Source organism: Capricornis sumatraensis, chromosome 5 (assembly GCF_032405125.1).
Source record: "Capricornis sumatraensis isolate serow.1 chromosome 5, serow.2, whole genome shotgun sequence".
Lineage (NCBI taxonomy): Eukaryota > Metazoa > Chordata > Mammalia > Artiodactyla > Bovidae > Capricornis > Capricornis sumatraensis.
Genome location: NC_091073.1, coordinates 17,984,029 through 18,000,121, shown reverse-complemented (window position 1 = coordinate 18,000,121; position 16,093 = coordinate 17,984,029). Strand labels below are relative to the sequence as shown.

General features: G+C 43.4%; 1 protein-coding gene across 4 annotated transcripts in view; it reads right to left on the bottom strand.

Moving 5' to 3' along the window:
• The window catches only part of DYNC1I1 (dynein cytoplasmic 1 intermediate chain 1), a 322,279-nt gene that overhangs the window by 146,295 nt on the left and 159,891 nt on the right, over window positions 1–16,093 (bottom strand). For all 4 annotated transcript variants that reach the window (XM_068972507.1, XM_068972509.1, XM_068972508.1 and 1 more), the window contains one exon: window positions 2,588–2,677. In XM_068972507.1, coding sequence (XP_068828608.1) covers window positions 2,588–2,677 — 90 coding nt within the window. The remainder of the gene's footprint in view (window positions 1–2,587; window positions 2,678–16,093) is intronic.

The window sequence follows — 16,093 nt, the reverse complement described above, 5'->3', positions numbered from 1 at the left end:
CAAAAGCTAGTGAGCACAGATTTTTTTTTTCCCCATCTTCCCCTCAGCACTCTTTTTTAAATTCTAAAAAAGGCCAGATTTCTCAAAAATGTGTTCCCTGGTTTAAAACCGTGTATGTCAAGTTTCAGCCCAGAGCAAATGTTTATGGCTAAGTAATAAATCCCTGAAATTCAGGGTTCCTATGGAAGTGCTGACACAGCCCTGCCTACCACGCAGCTGTGTGAATGGCGCCATGATCGTATCTGCTAGAGACTCTTTTAAAAGTTTGCAAAATACTATCTTGCTTTAAAAAAAAAGAAAAAAAGCCAGCAAGAGTTTGATGCCAGCATAAACATACTTTTAACCCATCATGTGCTAATGTCCAGAAAAGCCATTAATAGAGACTAAGACGCACGCATGGCAGTAACAGGAAATGTACTTTCAAACTTCTTTTGGACTTTGAACAGGACTTTAATCAATTCCATGAAGCATGAGTAACAGTTAAAACTGGAGGGCGATTTTGCTCAGAACTTAAGAAGGAGGTTGCAGTGCTTTGCCAGAGAAGACAATTTGGAGATTGGGGTTGGGGGGCAGGAGGGAATCTGTGCCAAGACACACAAAATATACCCTGGCTCCTTATCACTCAGTACATCTTAAGGATATTTTGGTAAAAAAAATAGTATTTTAGTAAACTCGGACTTATTTTGTCTCTTGCTACACCTGTGTTAATGATATTCTATTCACCAGCTTAAATGTATACACACGTTCTTGAAAGTGAAAGTGTTGGTCACTCAGTCATGTCCAGCTCTTTGAGACCCATGGACTGTAGCTTCTTGTCCATGGGATTCTCCAGGCAAGAACTAGAGTGGGTATTCTCTTCTCCAGGGGATCTTCCCAGCCCAAGGACCAAATCCAGGCCTCCCACATTGCAGGCAGATTCTTTACCATCTGAGCCCCCAGGGAAGCCTCCCCGCATTCTTAGCAGGAGTTTAAACGTGAAATTGCTTCAGTCAGATCCTTTTACAATCTCTCAGGAAAAGTAACTTGGGCCTTCTGTGAATGCCACTCTTAAAGATGCTGAATCTACTACCTGGCTACAGTCACACCCTAGAATTTGGCAGTAAAGAGACACCTCGCTCATGCCTGGGCAGGGCGAGGTGAGTCCACATGGCCAGTACATACCCACTCTTACAAAGTCCCTGGGGATGACCATGTGTGCCAGAGTCACAGGCAGATGGAAAATTTAAAAATTGAGGTATGACAGAAAGCAAACCAATACAGTAAAGCAGTCATCAATTAAAAATAAATAAATGTAAAAATAAAATAAACTGAGCTTCTAATTAGACTTTTGTTGCTCTAAGCCTGGGACACTTAACAGGAAATATGCAAGAGTCCACCCTCACAGATACTCCACTTCTCAGTAAGAATGACAATCTCAAATTCTCTTTGCCTCCTTAGGCTGGAAATCTCCAAAAGCACACAAAATTCGATTTTCAAGGACATCAGCTATAGTATTTCTGGCCTACGCTGCCTACGCCTTTCTATTCTTTTTACATTCCTGCTTTCTTGTGTTTTGAAATCCAGGACTATTACGGGAGGAGGGCACCATGGGGAGGTGTATAGGCTTTGGCGTCAGCTCTAAGCAGACGCTTGGTACCTATACATTATGTATACAGGGTATGCTTTTAAACCTCTCTTTTCCTATTTCTCTCTATCTATAAGATAGAGACAACAGGGAACCCAGTTTATATTGCTTCAAAAGGGTGTTGCAAAGGGTGCATAATACCTTTGGAGTGTTAAGGACACAGCCAAACACCTAGTAAGCCCTTACTAAATATTAGTCGTTGTTATCCTGGAGCAAATAGAGGCTGCTCCTGATCTGGGCAGAGCATGGAGAAGACATTCATAGTATAGTCAGTAGTGATGATTGGGCTTCCCAGGTGGCGCTAGTGGTAAAGAGTCTGCCCGCCAACGCAGGAGATGGAAGAGACGCTGGTTCCATCCCTGGGTCAGGAAATACCCTGGAGGAGGGCATGGCAGCCCACTCCAGTATTCTTGCCTGGAGAATCCCATGGACAGAGGAGCCTGGCGGGCTACAGTCCACAGGGTCGGCGGGCTACAGTCCACAGGGTCTCACAGAGTCAGACACGACTGAAGCGACTTAGCTCACATGCACCATAGTGATGATCATGGTTAATGTTTCTCTATAGCGCACAAGCATAAACCTCAGAATTTGCTGACAAAATAATTATATCTGCTTCTTTCCTTTCCTGTTATCACTGGGAACATAGGATGGAGTCAACTAGGTAACATGTCAATTGATAACAAGTATCTTGTTTTACTGCTATTTAGTAATAATTTCACAGGAATTTTAAAGGAACTGGACTTGTTGCTGGAATTGTGGATGACCTGTATTTTATTTGTTTCTGTCAGTCAAAAACTAAAGGAACTCAGTTTATATTGCTACATGTAATGTACTGAACAATCCCAGAAAACCTTCCATTCTGGAGGCATATATTAAGTTTTTTACTTACCTCTATACCCCCTTATGTTGGTTACAAAAACAAAAACAATAAAACAATGACTCGATTTCTCTCCCACACTGTACCTTCCTTCACCTCCTGCTTTTTGTCCTCATTTTCCTGTTCTGAATCCTGGCCCCCTTTAGGTTCCACCATTTCCTCATCGTCCTCATCCTCTAGAACAAAGAAAGAGAAAAACGCATTATATTCTTGCCTTCCAATCAAAATCTCCGGTTGCTGGTGGGAGGTAGGGGCAGAGGGTAAAGTTCTAATCATTCGGGGCAACTTCTAAGTAAATCAGTCCACGATGGATGCCCGAGATATGTGCTCATGAATATATGGATACATTATCTCCAGAAGGGGTCTCTTTGAAAGTCCTCCCACCGTGCTGCTGAGAAACCGCTCCAAGTCAGCACCTGCTCCATCTATCCCCAGACCCCCCGCCACACGGGATGTCTTGGAATTGCGTCTTTGACCTCTGAAGCGTCTTCGGAGATGGGCCAGGAACAGATCTTAAACTGTTTCCACCTGCGGCACATTCTCCGCAGGGGACACCTGCTGTACAGACCACGCATTTCCAGTTTCATCCTCACCCTGTTGATTTGGTTTTGACCTACAGGAAAGGGTTAAATACAGGTCTGACCCCAGGTCAAATGCCATTGGCAAGGAAACAACCAGGATAGGGCCCCCCCAAAGTCATTGCCATTGACCTGGGAGAAAACAACTGACCTGAAATGGCATTTACACATTCAGAGCAACTCGTGCATTAATGTGAATTTAATGAGCGCTAACAAATGGTACCAGTCAGCCACCACCACCAGATGTTCCAGTGCCCTTCCTGCCCTATGCAAATGTGCATCCCTTGTGTCTCTTCCCCCTAAAACTGCCTTTCTCGGAGATCCCTTCCATTGCAGAGTGCTTGAAACCATCAGTCTCAGGGTAGAGGGTGCGGGGACAAGACAAAGTATCATGACAAAGTCCAACTTACAGGAATAAGACAATATAAACAATTAAAACTCGCTTCTGTGTTTTTTAAATATATTACCTTCACTCTTCAGTATCATATTCACCATAGGTTACTGCTTCCATTGGTTCAAGTGGGATTTAAAAGAAATGCCTTCACTTCCTCCACACCCCCTCACTCACTCATACATTCAGTCACCCAACAAATATTTGCAGACTTTCTATACATTCAGAGCTCTGTAGAGAGTCCCATTTCCATGACAACAAATCCTGATATTTATAACAACTCAAACTTTCAGCTCCAACCATTTAGAGAATGTATTATATAATGCACGTTTAAATGCCCAAACAAATGTAGCCTGAAAATCAACTCTAAAAGTTCTGCTATATTAAGCAAGTGATTTGTGGAGGGAATATCCATTTTAAAAATATGGATGTGTGAAGTACAGTATTACCATTTAGATGCTGGAAATATCTCATGAAAATTTTCAATAGAATACAGCAATCTATATGCATGTGTGTAGACTGTGGAACCAACCTCATTACTTTATAATCACACTATACACATATCAGAAAGAAAGTAAGATGCCTTTGAGGGAAACTGTCATTTATTATTAACACATTGACACATTTATTATTAATACATTATTACTAACACATACCTGTGAGACAAAGACATTCACTTAAAATTTTGATAAGTACACTGAGTTACCCAGATATTTAGACATGTTAAACTATAAATAACACACCTAAATCTTTATATGTAAAGATATTATGGCTACCTGTCTGTTAAAAACCAGCTTGGAAAGTCCTGAGCAAAATATTCAACTTGACATGTTATATTTTCCTGAGCCAAAGATCAAACACAAAGCCCAAGGAGGCGCTAGCAGGAAGGAAGTTTCTCTTCTGGTAAACCTTGGATGGAGAGGCAGTTTTCAAAAGACCAATAAGCTGGGAAGCAGCTCTACCTCTGAACCTTCTAGAGACTTTTATCAAGTCCCGTGGGTCCCACAGCCACTCCCTGGAACTTACTAAATACAAGTACAATACGACAGATATGAAGGTGCCAAATCCCACGTTATGGGTGGAATTGTGTCCCCCTCCCCAAATTTATATGTTGACTTCCAAACCTCCAGGACTTCAGAATGTTGACCTTATTTGGAATTAGTGTCCCTGTAGGTATATTAGTTAAGATGAGGTTGTGCCAGAGCAGTGAGGGCACCGGACCCAGCACGACCAGTGTGTTCATAAACGAGGGGAGATTCAAACACAGATTGACACGCAGGGAGAACCCCATTGAGAATGAAGGCGAAGACTAGAGGGCTGCCTCTACAAGCCGAGAAGTGCCAAAATCGGCCAGCAAACCACAGAGACACAGAACAGATTCTCCCTCACAGCCATCAGAACCAACTGGCCAACACCTTGATCTTGAAATTCTAGCTTCTACAACTGTGAGACTTTCCATTTTTACTGTTTAAACTGCTCAGTTTATGGGACATTGTTATGGCAGCCCTAGCAAACTAATAAAGCCAGTGACGTGCCTTAACTTCTATGGTTTTATAACCTAGTAGAAGAGATAATGAGACACACAATTGTGGTTGTTCAGTCGCTAAGTCCTGTCTGACTCTTTGTGACCCCATGGACTGCAGCACAGTAGGCTTCCCTGTCCTTCACCATCCCCCTAAGTTTGTTCAAACTCATGTCCACTGAGTCAGTGAGGCTATCCAACCATCTCATCCTCTCTTGTCCCCTTCTCCTCTTGCCCTCCAGTATCAGGGTCTTCTCCAATGAGTCAGCTTTCTGCATCAGGCGGCTGAAGTATTGGAGCTTTAGCTTCAGCATCAGTTCTTCCAATGAATATTCAGGATTGATTTCCTTTAGGATGGACTGATTTGATCTCCTTGCAGTCCAAGGGACTCTCAAGAGTCTTCTCCGACACCACAGTTCAAAAGCATCAATTCTTCAGCACTTGGCCTTCTTCATGGTCCAACTCTCACATCCATACGTGACTACGGGAAAAACCATAGCTTTGACTGTATGGACCTTTGTCAGCAAAGTGATGTCTCTGCTTTTTAATACTCTGTCTAGGTTTATCATAGCTTTTCTCTCAAGGAGCAAGCATTTTTAATTTCGTGGCTGCTGTCACCGTCTGCATTGATTTTGGAGCCCAAGAATATGAAATCGGACACTGTTTCCACTTTTCCCGCATTTATTTGCACAATAATCACACCTAAAGCAGTGATGAATGCTTTACTTGCATCATGTAATTTATATGTCGGAACTTGGTACCACCAACCTAACTTAACAGATGAGGAGACAGAGTAATTTCCCCCCCAAATCTTCCAACCATGTCAAGCTTCACGTTCTACCTGGTTCTGTGTGTAACGGGGTCTCTGATCTTTAACCATTAGGGGTACTGCCTCCCTACCCACAGCTGTCATGAAACAGAAACGTCATGGAGAGACGCCTGAAGCGCAGAAGGTGTGCTGCTCAGCTGCAGTGCAAGCAGGGGTGTGTGGAGGGTCTTGCGGTGGAGAGCTCTTTCAGTTTCCAGAGGTCACCACACACAGCACACAGGGCGTGTATATCAAGACTATGAGGGTGGAACTTGCTTAGCTGTGTCCAGCTCTTTGGGACCCTATGGACTGTCGCCTGCCAGGCTCCTCTGTCCATGGGATTCTCCAGGCAAGAATACTGGAGTGGGTTGCCATTTCCTCCTCCAGGGCATCTTCCCAACCCATGTTATCCATCCACACTGTATTCTTACTTACTCTGTGGAATCCACTCTCCTGAGACCTGATCCAGCAATACTTACTACAGGCCTTGCTGTATTCCTTCAGACAGATTCACAACCTGGATGGTAGGGGCATTTCAAGGCACGTAATCAGTCTGAGTCCGAGGCTGGAGTCTACCACTTGCTAGCCCCTCACTTAGCATAGTTCATAGGAACTCTCTGAGGCCCTTTCCGTCATTTGCTGAATTGGGATAATAACCTTTTCTTAAAACACAAATTTATCAAGAATACACAGATAAAATTATTAATGTGAAATTGCTTTTTAAACCACCAAGAGAGCTGCAAATATCCATACAGAGAAATCTACAAACAAGCGTTGCCTAAGCTTGTATGTCAGCAAACATTTAGGGAGCACTCACAGTGTGTCATGTACCAGGCACAGGACAGGGACCCTCCCCCCGCCCCGCCAAAATCTGTGTTCACGCCACGGTGCTTCCATGAATGAGCAGAAAGAAGCTGACAGCAAGTAAATAAACAAAACATACACTGAGTCAGGAAACTAGGACAGAGACAGAGAACGCTGGGAAGGGGCACTGGGCGTGCTGATCAGGGGAGGAGGAGGCGAATTTTTAAACGACGTGCTCAAGAAAAGCCACACTGAGCAAAAACTTAAAGGTGTCCAGGACTGAGAAGTGAAGATTTCAGGGAAGTAAAACCAATAACCAATAGGTTCTTCCACCTCCCTCCATAGACCCAAAGGGGAGAACAGCTCAAGTTCTAAATTACTTTAGTCTTAGTTCCACTGAATATAGAAAAACAATTGTGCTTTTATTATAATCACCAAATTTTTTTTTCTTTAAGAAGAAAATTATTATTATTATTTCTTTTTGAAAGCAATGCTCTTTTATGGGTGGATTTTTTTCCACATTATTTAAAGAGGTTTTAAAAAGCAAAGCAAAAGCAAGTCTTTTGACTTAATTTTGGAGAACCACCTAGTCTTTACATTCACTTTTTTAGTCCTTAAAATGAAGTCCGTTTCATCAAATGACTTTGCGCTAGACAGCTTTAAACAACATCAAGCTCCTATCTTTCGCAGACACAAGGATTTTTAAACACTGACTCCTGAAAGAATTAAAAAGAAACATCATGACAGAAAGTGGCCACTTAGAGCTTTTTGGAAATATATTATTCTGTAAGGGCCTGGCTATAAAAAGGGATAGGTTTGTAACAGAAGTGTGTTAGTTTATTTTTGAAGTAGGTGGGAAAATAGCAGGTTATCTAAGTCTTTAAACAGAAAACACTTCCCCAGAGAATATGTTTTCAATGAGTTTTTAAAAACCCCAACAAATATTTACTGTGTTTATAACATGTGTAAAGTCCCATAATGAGATACGGTAAATAAAAGAGAAATAAAAATTTTTTAAAAACAGTACTGTTTTAAAGTGGTTACAAACCAGTTGTAGGCATTAATTTTTAATGGCCACAGAACTCTTTGTCTATCAGCTTTTTAAAGACAGAAAGTAAGTGTTTTGGTGGATTTATTAAGGAAATAAAACATAAGAGATGGGCTTGTCTCTCTGCTTACTGATATGTTTGCCTTGCTCAGCAAAGAGAGTATATTTTTCTTTAAGATTCTGGTTTCCTTTCTGGTGCAATTGGAATTACTTCTGTTGAAACCATTTTCAAAACAGTTAAATAACTTTAAAGAAAAGGATTTATGTAGAACTGCTATGGACTACTGATATACGAGTCGTGCCACGAGTTCATACCCGGCTACATTTCCTCTGTGATTGGAGGCGGGGGGGGGAGGGGGGGGCGGGAAATTACCACACATGTACGGTCTCCTGTACCAGGTACAGGCGAGAAATTAAACTACTGGCAGAAGTTAATTACCTGTCAGTCTAAGAGGCTAATTTCAAACAATGGCATCTTTTAGACATTATTTTATTCAGCACCTAAATTCTACCCTCTGCAGTTCGTTGTTGCTTTCTTTCTCTGTAGTTGGAAAAAAGTTTGGTACCTACTGTCCTCCTTCCTTAAGATATTCTTGAGGTCTAAACACAAGTAATTTGCACGTTCACCGAAACTGCACATAACACACTTAGTCCAGGGCCTGACCCTGTATCTGAGCTCCGGAAAGGTAAGTTTCCTCCACTTGGTGGTGAAGAAGGAAGCCCGTGTCACCAACCTGAATATGCAACAGCTGTCTGACTGTTGAGCTGCTCTGATGGCCTTCCCTGGTGGCTCAGATGGTAAAGAACCTGCCTGCAATGCAGGAGACCTGGGTTCAATCCCTGGGTCAGGAAGAGTCCTACAGAAGGGAATGGCTACCCACTCCAGTACTCTTGCCTGGAGAATCCCGTGGACACAACTGAGTGACTAACACTTTAACTTTCTGATGACCTCACAAATCTGAGACTTTGGGACAGAAGTGTAGGGAGCCGTTTGTTATTGTTGGTAATACAACACCAAGACCCTTTTCTGTCTGGGGGTTGTTGGGGGGGGGCGCTTTCCTGGTAGCACTGCTGCATTGGTGACTTGCTGCAACCCTACTTTCTCATCCTGCAGCCCCAGAGAGACATTTCCTGCTCTCCATTTCCTGGTGACCAGCACACAGGCAGGATCTGGGCAGTCAGACTGAATGCTCCTAACTGGGCCTTTGTCTTTGGGGCCAAGAAGCAAAGCCAAGAGGACACCGAGGATAATGAGGGGCAACGTGCAGCCAGCCAAGTCTGACATCCTGGCCAGACTGCTCCAGAAATCCACGGTCTGGGTTCCCTTGGTCTTGCCCCTTTCCCAAGCCTGTTCCTTTGCCTCCTGTTGATTCTGTGAGCACCAGCTTTCCTTTCAAGAAATCTTACTAGAAGTGATGTCAGCACCAGATTTTCTTCCAATAAATCCCCCTGGATTCAGTGCCTGCTGCTTGCAACCAGGACCCAGAGTGACACGGGCAGCCCTCTGTGAAGAGGGCTTGTGTTTTATGAGGTCAGTGGGTTCTTGCTTTCCTCAGCTCTCTCAGGACCTGCAAAACCCCAGGATAAGAGGTTCTGAGTGCCTGTCCCGAGTCCTTGATGCCCTGTTCCTGGCTTTTCACAAAGGGTCTGCGGCTTCATGGAAGACGGCTAAGTCTGGTCAGGGGGAGACAGACAGGAGGGAGCATAGTGGGCCATTTCACTCCATCCTTCTTGACTCCAAAGGGCACTCTGCTGCTGCCAAAAGGGGGACATACAAAGCAATTACCGTAGGACTTCGAATCGAACAGGCCAAAGTCATGTACTGCTAAGAAAACTGATCTCTGCTAATTAAACTGTAACGCAGCATCAATTCTAATGTGAAAAATTGTGAATGTTGGAATTGATCAAATAATTAGTGGCATAGAATGAATAGAACACTAGCTTCCAAAAGATAAAAGGGATGATGGCAAGAACATAGAATCAATTCTAAATCAAACTTACTACCATGTTACTGTTGGTGAAAAGACTTTGAGAGATAAAAAATGGGTCTTTCTTCGTTTGTTTATTTTTTGTGTGTTTTACTTCTTTTTCTTGGCCACAACACAAGGCATGCAGGATCTTAGTTCCCTGACTAGGGATTGAACCCATACCCCCTGCAGTGGAAGCATGGAGGTTAACCACTGGACCCCCAGGGAAGTCCCTGTTTTTTTGTGTTTTAGATGTATTGCCCTTAACTTAATATCAAATGCCCTAGCTACTTTTATACAATTCTATGTATAGCCATTTCAGATAGGGATTCTTTTTATAACGTATTTTACATGTTCTATAGAAAACCAGAGTTAATCTCTCAAATTAAAATTTATTTATTAACAATAATTAACCTTCATGAAGATATTCTTTGCAGTTCTGTCTTTGGCCTCATCTTTTCTCATGTCAGATGTCACTCTGGATAATATTTACATTTGTCTTTACTGGTGGCTCAGATGGTAAAGAATCCGCCTGCAATGCAGGAGACCCAGGTTTAATCCCTGGGTCGAGAAGATTCCTGCAGAAGGGAATGGCTACCTACTCCAGTATTCTTGCCTGGAGAATCCCATGGACAGAGGAGGCTGGTGGGATACAGTTCACGGAGTCAGAAAGAGTCAGACAGGACTGAGCTGCTAACATTTTCACATTTCACTTCCATCATCACTCATGAATGGGTATCTCCTGCCAAGGTATCCCCTCTAGACTCCAGATTCTGTGTTGTACATTTCAACGGGAATGTCCCCCAACGTGTTCACACTCCACATATTCCAAGCAGAACCCCCACCTTCTGCTGAGAGCTCCTTTGACTACATTCTCCATTCCCCCGAGCAACTGCACACCTTTCACATATGGGTTCACAATTAGAAATCACAGTACTCACTTTAACTCTTCCAGCAGAGGCTGTAACAAGGGGTCCCTACATTTGTTCAATCCTTCCTCAAAAGTCTGTCCTAAATCTGCCTCTGTCTTTTCTGCACTGCCCCGATCCAGGCCATTACCATCTCTCACCTGGAGTATTATAGTAGTATTTTGACTGGTCTCTCTAAAACGACAAGTCTTGCTCTGTGTTTCTAGTAGTTTCATTTTTTATTTTTTAAAAAATACATCTATGTATCCTTTCCCCACCAAAAATATTCTATAGTTCCCTATACACTGCAGCATAAAACCCCACAACTTCTTATTTCTTCCACCTCAACCTGCACTCTGAACAATGCACAATCACCCAAAACCCCAGTAGGTACATGCCTCAAAAGCAATACACATTTTTTTCTTTCTACCAGTCTCAGTCTTCCCTCCAGTGTCCAGGAGGTGATTACTACTAATTCTTCATGATGCAACTCCAGAGCTTTAACACCTCATTCCAAGCAGACCTATGGACACTGTCCATTGTTCTCCCTGGGATCTCCATGATAACACAGCCAAGAAACCACAGTTCTGCATTAATCTCCACAACCAGAAGAAAAGTTCCTCAAAGACCTACTCTTGATAGTACCATCAATGTCAAGTACAAACACTAGCAAAAGCAAGATGGGTGATGGTTCTGGAAAGCTAGTGCGAACAACATCATATAGCTCCTTAAATGACAAAACAGGTTTGGACTTCTTTCTGGAGATCAGTATGCCCGTTTTGAATAAACATCTGTTGTCATTTCAGTGCTGAGTCATGTCCAACTCCTCTAACCCCATGGACTGTAGCCCACCAGGCTCCTCTGTCCATGGGATTTCCCAGGCGAGAATAATGGAGTGGGTTGCCATTTCCTTCTCCATGTGGATAAACATACATCTCATTTAACCCAAAAGTATTATTTAAATTTCCAAAAGGAATCCAAGACACTGGAAATGCCAAATATGGCTTTTGAAACCTCACTCCTCTCCTTCTTGGCCAGCTCTTTATGCATATTCTGATACACCTAAGGGGTGGCCTGACCCTTGATGAAAATTGTTGCTGCCACCCGACCCTGCAGAGAATCTGGAGGCATTTAAAAATGCAAAGAGACAAGGTCTCATTTTATTTACGAATACAGAGGTAGTATGGAGCTGGAAGAGAGTGGGAGAGCCTGGAATGAGGGAGACAGTCAGAAGGTAAGCTATAGCCCTAATCCAAGCAGCAGATGATGAGAACTTGGCTGGGGATGGTTGACCGCCAGCAGGCGTGATGAGCTGAACTGTGAATGCACAGATGTGTTTGCACAGCAGACAGTGAGGGCTCTCGTACAGAACTCACTCAGGTCACCCTATCCTTGGACCAGCTTTGTGGATGGTTTGCCAACTTCACCGGGAGTCCAAAGAGAGCCACCTCCTGATACGTATCACGGCAGCCAAGATAAAGTATAAATGCACCGCTGAATGCTTACACAAACCAAGGTGAGCGCCTCGGTGCTTTCAAAATATGCAGCAAAGACATATTTTGTGGGATTTTCAGTAAGCACTTTGTTAAATATACTACATGCTAATATTTAAAAAACCTTCGCTTTCTGGTCTAGAAAAATCTGGCCAGAGCAAAGAAAACATACATTTCTCATCATACAGAGCACTCCTGTTAACACTCTAGGCCACATCAGTTCTCTCCTAAGCCTCTAACATGACAGTACTTGGAAAGTTTACTTCCTGATGGAATGTCACACAAGGCCTTGCAAATGGGAGGAAATGAAGGAAAATATTTAAAGCAAGAGAGGAAGCCAGAGAAGAGTACTTTTTAGCAGCTGTTTCTAAAACCTATAACTGTGCTAATACATGAAATGGGTGCAGCAAATATGGGCTGAATTGAGTGGACATGGATTAGTCAGCTTGCATACAAGGTCAGAGACCAGGAGGAGACTTCCCTTCTAGAGCTGTCCAGGCTGGAGCCCAGGGATAACCTCAGCATTTGATGTTTGGGGCTGGGAAAACTTGATTGATCTCTATTTCCATACATTTTCCTCTTTAAAAACCATCAATGGCTTTCTATTTCCTAGACGACCTCAGTGTTGAAGGCTCATGACTAGCTAACTTTAACTGAATTCTCCAGCACTATTCAGAACAGAAGAGTCTTTGATTCATCTGTACATGCAATATGTTGCCAGAAACCACCCCCATCTTTCCTCTCTTGATTCTTTTATACTTTTCAGGCCCTCATCTCCTAAGCTTCCACAGGAAGTCATGGAGTCTTCAGCCATGATCAACTGGATGAGCTAATTCATACTAACAGACAAGAGAATGGTCACCCCCAGTGAATTAATCTCTAATGGCAACCTGCAGTTCTTGCAGGACTTGGGAGGGGAGAGAGATTTTGAAAGAGCCAAGCCACCCCTCAAAACAGTCCTCTGTTCTGGAGTCTTGGTAGCTGAAGCATTCATTGCACAACTCCAGAAAAAGCACTGCCATTGTACTCTGTGTGAACAGAGCCTCCTTGACTCGCCCAGGGCACAGGCTCTATGTCTATTCTCGGCAGTTTTATTTGTATAGGGGTGCGTGCACGGGCGCACACACACACACACACACACACACACACACACACGTTCTGGCAATAATTCAAAACACAGGAAAATGCAATTCTCGGCTTCTTGGAAGGGGAGAAGGGACTCCTAGCTTTCTTTTCCAGACTCACAGCCCTTTTGCAGCCCACTTTTGATTCTGGACAATCCCATGCCCTTCCCTTGGTTTCCTCTATCACTTCTTCTAACGTGCAAACCTGTGCTTCCTCTTAACAGGAGCATGGCTTGTGGAAAAGAAAACTGAGGCTGCAAGGACAGAAATGTCATCATATCTAACTTTAAGCAGCAACCGCAGATACGTCCCAGAAAAAGTAGACCCCAAGGCCTCCAGGTATTAAAATGGTTACTGCGTTAACTAGTGAAGACAGAGTAAAATGTGTAGATGCCATTTAGAAACATTATTTTGCTTGTAAAGGAACTGTAAGGAAAAAATGGTGACATTTACTGTCAGAGCAGTTGTCACGTCCACGCCTGCGTGCAGAAGTCATCATGTTCTCTAGCATTCATCTTGTTTTTGTGCTTTTTTTGGGGGGGAGGTGTTTTTTGTTTTTAATTGAAGTATACTTGATTTCCAATGCTGAGTTAATTTCTGCTGTATACCAGGTGAAGTGACTCAGTTGCACATATATGTGCCTTCTTTTCCATATTCTTCTCCATTCCAGTTTACCCCAGGACATGGAATATAGTTCCCTGTGCAGGAGCACGTTGCTGTCCATCCATTCTATATGTAATCGCTTGTACCTACTAACCCCAAATTCACAGTCCAGCCCTCCCTGACCCCTCCGCACCCCCTTGGCAACCACAAGTCTGCTCTCTGTGTCCGTGAGTCTGTTTCTGCAGTCTTTTCGTTAATAGGATCAAATGGCGAATTCTGCCTCTTCGTATCCCCTTCACTCGCACCGCTCCCTCTGTCCTCTCTACTTGTCCACCTCCTTCTCTCTGGGAAAGGCCACCATGTGGCTTACCGTCAGGGCCTCCTCGCTGGCATTCTTAACTCTAGCTGCTCTCAATGCCTGCCCTTGCCACCAGCTCTTGAGAGTCCCCGTGCCATGCAGAATACAAGCTGGATTCCTCGGCCTCGTCTCCAAGTCTTCTAGGTAAGAATACTTGAAGACTTCTGGCTCTAAAACCACCTGTTTCCTGCTGACCTGCCTCCACCACGCTCAGCCCCTCTCACCCCCATCCATGCACACACTTCTGTCACTGACCCTGCAACACGGCACAAACCACCACCGTCCATCTGTCCTTCAGTTCCCGTGGCTCCCTCAGCCAGACTCTCTCCCTCCCTTCCTTCCTTCTTACGAAATACGAGCACCTAACATGTGTCAAGCACTATTTCAGGCGCCAGACATACAGCAGTGAGCAGAACAGATGAGACATCCTGCCTTCATTGAGCTTGCATTCCAGAGGCAGGGACAGAAAACAAGATAAACAAGGAAAGCATAAAGTAGGTTAGAGAGTTGCGAGCACTAAAGAGGACAGCAATACAGGCCAAGTGGTGAGTATCACAATTTAGCACACAGGTAGCTAGGGAGGTCCTTACTGAGAGGTGGCATTTGACAAGAAGACTCAAGGAACAAGCTCTGTGGGTAGCTGGGGAAGGCATTCTAGGTAGAAGAAGCAAAAACACAAGGGCAGAGTTTTGTCTGGAATGTTCAAGGCTTTGAATACCTTTGTATCTTCCTTGCATGTAAAATCCAGCTATACTTCAAGATTTGATTCAAATGACCCCAGCTCCCCAAATCCTTCCTGTTGACCCTTGTTACAAGGGATGTCTTCCTCATTTAACCCTTCACAGCACTTGAGTTGAGACTGACTTAACAATTTTCTTTAACCAGTCAAAGAACTATCGTGTTTTAAAGTAGGACATTTATCATTCTCTATTTTATTCAGGAAATCAACTCTGAATATTCACTGGAAGGACTGATGCTAAAGCTGAAGCTCTAATACTTTGGCCACCTGATGAGAGGAGCCAACTCCCTGGAAAAGACCCCGATGCTGGGAAAGACTGAGGGCAGAAGGAGAAGGGGACGACAGAGGATGAGATGGTTGGATGGCATCACCACCTTAATAGATATGAATTTGAACAAACTCTGGAAGACAGTGAAGGACAGAGGAGCCTGGTATGCTACAGTCCATGGGGTCATAAAGAGACTTAGCAACTGAACAACAACAACAAATTTTATCTACTATTTTAGGTAGAGTACATCCCTGTGCGTTTCTGAGCTTTCTTCACCATCCAAAATTCTGAACTTCTTGGGACTGGGATACATTAACTATTCACATTTATTTGCCCCAATATGGGTGTTAGAAAAATGTTCTTGATTGTTTTAAAAGTTAAGAATGTCATTTCACTCAGGGTTCTGAAAAGCATATTTTCTCAGTGGCTTCTCCAATGTTTTAGCTGGATCACAAAACTCTTCATTCAATTTCCAATTTTAAGGTTCCTTTCCTTGATCGCTAGGTCTTGTCATCATTGCCAGCATCTCTTCTCTGAACTTACCCAGAGACTCCCTACACTCACTCTGAGGGTCCCGGTCCTTTATTGTGTTTTGTGTCCTGGTCACCAGGTAAATGCTCACTACCTAATGTGTGCTCAGGTGTGTGCTAGGCATCACAGAAAAACAATAGCTATCCATTTATTGAATCATATATGTTAAGCTTTGTGGTAAGGGTTTTATTTCATTAGCCTGTTTAATCCGCCCAACAACTCACTAGGGTAGACATAATTAGTTCCCTCTAGCTCAGCGGTTTTTAACCTTTTTGGCATCTGGGACTGGTTTCATGGAAGGCAATTTTTCCACAAACTGAGGTGGGGGATGGTTTTAGGATGATTCAAGAGCATTACATTTATTATGCAGTTATTTCTATTATACTGCTACTACACAGTAGTAATGAAAATAGATCATTAGGCATTCGATGCCAGAGGCTGGGGACCCCT